Genomic DNA, 6185 nt, shown 5'->3' with positions numbered 1-6185 from the left:
ACAATTTTGTGCAAAATAAAATTAGTGTTATTTAAATGTCAAGATTCAAATTTCTGTCGAGGTTAGGTGCAGATCAGAGGTATTTTAAAAAAGACGGAATCGCTCGAAAATGTTGTCTTACTTCCATCATAAGAATTTATTTGCAAAAATAAAAAACAAAAATCTAAATATCCAGTTTTATGGAGCTAATTAAAAGGACACAGTGACAATTCGCTGACATTAAAAATCTGAATCGTAAATACGAAAATCATTATTATTTTATTGCCCATTCACTTGTTCAAAAGCTATATAGTCATCAAACAGTTTACAGCGTCCAATCCGCGACAGAAAATAATTTTAAACTGAATGGATTATTAATTTTATCATTGGAATGATCTGTTAACATTGCTATAAGAAGGCTTATTTGCTTTGTTTTTTAAATAATAATATTTCACATGCATTTATTTTTTATTGTTAACTCTAGTATGACTTTTTATTTACTTATATATCATTTGAATTCTTGTTTGAGACTTCAGAGAGAAAAACAACTACAATTTACAAGATACTAAAACTTTGTTAGTACTTAATTGTTTTCTATTTTGGTAAAAAGAGCAACGCCATTGTAAAAAGAACTTTATAATTTAATAAAAACTATTTTCTTGAAAAATAAAAGTTTCGTTTCACATTAAAATGACTATTTACCAGCCTACACATAGAAAACAATAAGTACAAGAGCCCAAGAGGAAAAAAAGCAGTTATTTCACCCCGAATTTTGATTAATTTAATGAAAACTATGTATAATTACTATTCAAAATTGATGACAGTGCCCCAACTATAGGTAGGGGGAATGAAAAATGGTGGCTGTTTTAAAACATTAAAAAAAAAAAAAAAAAAAGAATTTCCTTTTGGAGTTCTATATCTTTAAAACTACCACAACACTAGAAAACCTAACAGAGGATCATTTAAAGTAGAGTAAATTTGTTAAAATATAAGCCCTAATAGAGCTATTTATGGTCAATGGTTCTCGAGATATACCTTCATACAAAACAACATTTCATATAAAATGCACTGTAAAATCAGTAGTTCGTGAATTTATTTTGAGAAATCTATATCTCAAACACCATCTGGCGTTATCATTAATACTGATGTCTATTACTAATTATATCTAATATAATATATTTTGAGGTACAGAGTTCTCAAAATAAATTCACCAACTACTGATTTTTCAGTGCATTTCTTAAGAAATCTAATCTAAGAAATTCTCGAAAACGTAATGTAAATTAAACGTAAATAGCTCTATTAGAGCTCATATTTTAGCAAAATTACTTTTCTTTAAATGATGTTGTCTTAGGTTTTCTTGTGTTGTTGGTAGTTCTAAAGATATTGAGCTCTGAAAGAAAAATTAATTTTTTTTTATGTTTTGAAACAGCCGCCATTTTTTATTCCTCCTACCTACATTTGTCAGTCTTATTAATATTTACTAGTAATTACTCATTGTTTTCATTAAAGTAATAAAAAATTGGGGTGAAATAACTGCCTTTTTTCTCCTCTTTGGCTCTTGTACTAAATGAGTCCGGAGGTACCTTGCTGTAAATCAGCATTTTCTTTTATTTTGTGAATAAATTCCGAAAAGAAAACAATTAATTATTTGAGAGTTTGAAATGCTACACTGGTGATTGCTCACTGAGAGAACACATTTATCATCTGCATACGTAGTAAGGATAGTGTATGGATGGCAGGTGTACAGTATGTGAATTAGAATACTACCTTGAGGAACACTAGCCGAATGAGAGATGGATGAAAAGCCATTATTATACTTTATTTTGAGCAACCTTACCTGGTTAGAGTGTATGCAGTGTACCATTCATTTCTTCTTCCTTCACCAATTTTCGTCTATCGTCAGTCTGTCAACTTATGTTCAATTTGTTCACCTTTACACCATCTCTCACCAAGTTCACCAACCTGCATCTATCTTTCGTATCTATACATTTTCACCAATGCAAGTATCTCACCTATTCTTTATATATATATATATATATCTTTCTGTTTCTTAACCCATACTGTAATTTTAATTAACTAATACCAATAGAAACTTGAAATCAACACTTATATCTACCATTGTAATTTATTTAAGTTTTTTTTCTTTTTAACCAGAGCTCTGTAGGTTAATTTTATTTATAAAAACTCTATAAAGAACTAGTATCTTTTAAGATTTATTCATTAAATTTTTCTTTAATTGTTTTATTATATTTTTATCAATCAAAGAAGTTTTCTTATGTTTTTTTTTCCTATTTTTAAGTATTTTATCATTTATCATTTTCCTTGTAGTTTCTATCTTTTAGAATTGTCTTCTATATTGTTTATGTTTAGATGAAATACTGTTTATAGTTTATTCTGTCTTTTATGAACCATATTTTAGTGTATGTTCACATTTTCCTGTTCTCTCTCTTTCGCCTTTTATTTTATCTTTATCGTTTCATCCATTTTCAGGAATATTCAAATCTTACAATTTCTATTTCTCTTTTCATCCTGTATCAAAACAATATTTAAAACACTAAATTAACTATCCGTAAATTAGCAAACCATTTGAAGGTCATTATTAAATGAGATGTATATAGTTAACCGTAGATTACTAATTGGAGAAGATGGGGGTGCGGTCAGCAAAGGAACAACATAAATAAACAAAAAACTATTTATTTATGCCGACGTTTCGACCTGATTTTCAGGTCTTCATCAGGGCTATAAAAACAAAAAGACAACAACCATCATTTAGAAAAAAAAAATTATATAAATAAAAATAAAATAGATAAAACGATGAATATATAAACATATATATAGTTTTATCTATTTTATTTATATAATTCCCCCCCTCTGAATGATGGTTCTTGTCTTTTTGTTTTTATAGCCCTGATGAAGACCTGAAAATCAGGTCGAAACGTCGGCATAAATAAATAGTTTTTTGTTTGTTTATGTTGTTCCTTTGCTGACCGCACCCCCGACCATCTTCTCCACTTATTGTTAAATAATGGAATATATAGAATTTTTTTTTAGTTATATCAAAATTAAATAAGCATTGCCTACAGGTGGATGCGAGGAGTACAGCAGCAGTTCGGGAAGCAGCATCAAGTACTCCAGTGGTTCCTTACCGACCTTTTCCACGGCCAGGTTCCAGCGGAACTTCAGCCCGGCTGGAGGCACTACCTACCTCAGCCAGGACATCTGGACCGCCCCCGTATCTCAGGCCAACCCCTACCCAGCGGCCTCGTCGCTATCTGCATGTTAGTATCTTATCTTGTCATCATCACATCTCATATTAGCATGATGCTTTTTGATACAACCCGTTACGTAAAAGTCAGCCAATAATGAATTATACATAAATAATTTTGAAAATTAGTTTCTTCCACACTTAACACGTTCACGCGTTTCTTGCTGTTCTATAATTCTAATTAAATTGGTAAATAAGTTAATAAAATAATTAGTGCTAATTAATTTCTTATTAAAATTATAAACTATAAAATAATGCACCTATCAGAAGTAATAAGCGAAAAAAAAGACCCTCGTTACTTTCTTAAATTAATTAGATAATTAATGAGAGCTATAGAGCGGCCAAAAATGCGTTTCCATATTAAGAGTGATATGAACTAATTTTTTTAATTATTTTCAGAAGCATGCTCTATGGGCTGGATTTCATGAATCTGGATCCTGTACATATAATATCAATAGAATCTATACCCATCATCTATAGTATCTATTATCTATACTTAGATAATATTGGAGATTGTAGCTTAATTTTCGAAGAGAAAAACTGCTTAAGATAAAGTGCCTTTTATTTTAATATTAAGGCGGGTATACATTTGTGTCTAAGTCAAGTTCACACACACGCAAGCGTATGGATGGAGTATTTAGATTGGATGGTTCCAGCTTGCATCAACTTGTGGTCGATCCACTCTAGTCACAGTGAAAGGGCATAAATCAAAGGAAGATTTATGGAAGTACTACTGATACATCTACCAAACTACTAACTTTTTTTTTACTCTTTGAGTTTGCATAATCAAAAAAATAGTTTAAATGGAAGATAATAGCCGGCACAAGTTCGACGTACGTCATTTTAGTTTATCTGGAACACAAAAGTGAGTGGATGTCGACATTTGCTAATTTTTTCCAAGCATTTGCGGAAAGGGCGGAACGTATGGATCCGACATTAGAGAATACAATGCTATATTAAAATTATGTTGTTTTTTTTATAGTTGATCCAATGCAAAAGTGGCGTATCTCCAAATTACGATTTCTTGTGTTTCATTGTAGTTTAAATTAGTGTCCAATTACCTTTACAATAGCAAAAACAAAAATTCTCTTGGAAAATTTTACTTTGGCATTTAAATTCATTAATATTTTGAACATATCAGGAAAAAAAAGACATTTAAATATTTTGATTAATAAAATTTAAACAAATATTAACGATATTATTTTATTACAAACGTCAGCTTTAATATGGCAAACGCCTAATAAACGTTTTATTCCTGGTTTAAAGTTTTGACCTCGTTTTCACTATGGGATATTTTTTTTAAATGAAAAAACGCTCTTAATTAATAATAAAATCAATAAGAGTGATCATTTGCTCATAAATAATCGAAAATGTCTCGAGTAACATTAAAATATTTGAAGTCATTAAAATTTTTCACAATGGGTTGCAATTTACGACATTCAATAAAACCGAACGAAATAATAAAACAGTACTAAATCATCAATTCGCTATATTCAAAACATCATAGTGGGTACATTGGGGCACCTTCTTGCGTTAAATGAACTGAGATTTGATATGTATGGTTGTTTTCCGAGTTGTACAACACATTTGAAATAGGAGTGGAATCCAGCCAAAATTGCAGCAAAGTTTTTTTGGTCTTGAGCACTGTAGAGTCCAAATTGCAGATTGAAATTGAACCAAATTAAGACAGATTGAACCAATTTGTTCTACAAATTGACACAGAAGATTGAAGACCGTTTGTAGTTGAGGGAAGCGTAGGTCTTTGCTATCTCGAAACTGCTGCGGCGCCAGATCAAATCCGGCCTTTAAAACTTAACCATGGTTAGAACACGGTAGTACCATGTCAATAACCCCTCCGTATGTCAGAAAAGACCGGGAAGGGGATCATAAAAAAATTCATAGGATTGAAAAAATGTATATGTGTTGTGTTGGTGCTAGAAAAGTGCCAGTTGAGAACTTCAATTTTATTCCTCCCTCCACCATAATTTTTTTAAGATCATGTGCGCTCCTAAAGCACAATTAAACGAATTTTCAAATAAATCATATTTTTTCTAAACAACTTTGAAAATACAATAAACTTAGTGACTGAGCTCATCTTTACGTTTTGTTTTATTCCAGTTATACAGCGAATCATGATTTCGCTATCTAGTATTTAGGTTTACACTTAGATATCTCTTATCCATCGGATGAGTTTCTCTTCTTGTGGATAACCTAGACTGCATTAGGCCGATGGTGGCTCAAGGAAATTCCTCTGAATCGCTTCGTCATTCGATTATTTTCCTTGGGCCAGGGTTAGCGTTGCTGATATCATAACTGACTGACTCATGCTTTCCAGTTCAGATCTAGCCATCTCGATAAAAAATATAAATCATAATGTAGGTTTTTAGTGAATTATAGTGACCGATACATCATTGCCTCATTTTTGTTTAGTTTACAAATTTTATTAATTATATCCAGGATATTATTAACTAGGCTGAGGACTAATCATGATAGAACAAATCGCAGACTTATATTATATTAATAATAAAAAGGACGACAAATTCTCCAGATGAAGTACTGGAGAGTAACGGTTTCCTAACTTTTTTTTATTTTTGTCAGGGCACTCTTTTTGAACTAAAAACATTTCGCAGACCCATGTTGGACCAAAAAAAATTTGAGGCCCCCTTGTTGAGCTAAAAAAATATAAAATTACTGGGACAATAATTCTTAGTTGGTTGAGAACGCAGGTGGGTCTTTCATAGACGAGTGAGGTAGCCATAAGTCAACCCTACGGGTTTAGCCATCTAGTCTCTTTAAGTCGACATCCTTCCTTTGGCGGTCAAGCGTAATCTTCAAAAATTCACCTCCTTGTATAACCGTTGTTCTAAAAATAGTATTTTCTTACAAAGTACTGAGCCCCTGACCCTTCATGGGTTGTTGTGGTTTGCATTATTATTATTAT

At 31.4% G+C, this 6185-nt stretch overlaps 1 protein-coding gene and 1 long non-coding RNA gene across 6 annotated transcripts in view; one reads left to right on the top strand and one right to left on the bottom strand.

Moving 5' to 3' along the window:
• Positions 1-6185, bottom strand: part of LOC106679432 (uncharacterized) — a 205510-nt gene that overhangs the window by 126035 nt on the left and 73290 nt on the right. The window lies entirely within an intron of this gene.
• Positions 1-6185, top strand: part of LOC106679431 (transcription factor GATA-4) — a 144789-nt gene that overhangs the window by 100665 nt on the left and 37939 nt on the right. For all 3 annotated transcript variants that reach the window (XM_067053389.1, XM_067053387.1, XM_067053388.1), the window contains exon 5: positions 3063-3257. In XM_067053389.1, the coding sequence (XP_066909490.1) occupies positions 3063-3257 (195 nt within the window). The remainder of the gene's footprint in view (positions 1-3062; positions 3258-6185) is intronic.

Source organism: Halyomorpha halys, unplaced genomic scaffold (assembly GCF_000696795.3).
Source record: "Halyomorpha halys isolate HHAL.00 unplaced genomic scaffold, Hhal_1.1 Scaffold202.1, whole genome shotgun sequence".
NCBI classification, from domain to species: Eukaryota; Metazoa; Arthropoda; class Insecta; order Hemiptera; family Pentatomidae; genus Halyomorpha; species Halyomorpha halys.
The sequence above is the reverse complement of the archived record's forward strand: the minus strand, read 5'-3'. Positions and strand labels throughout refer to the sequence as shown.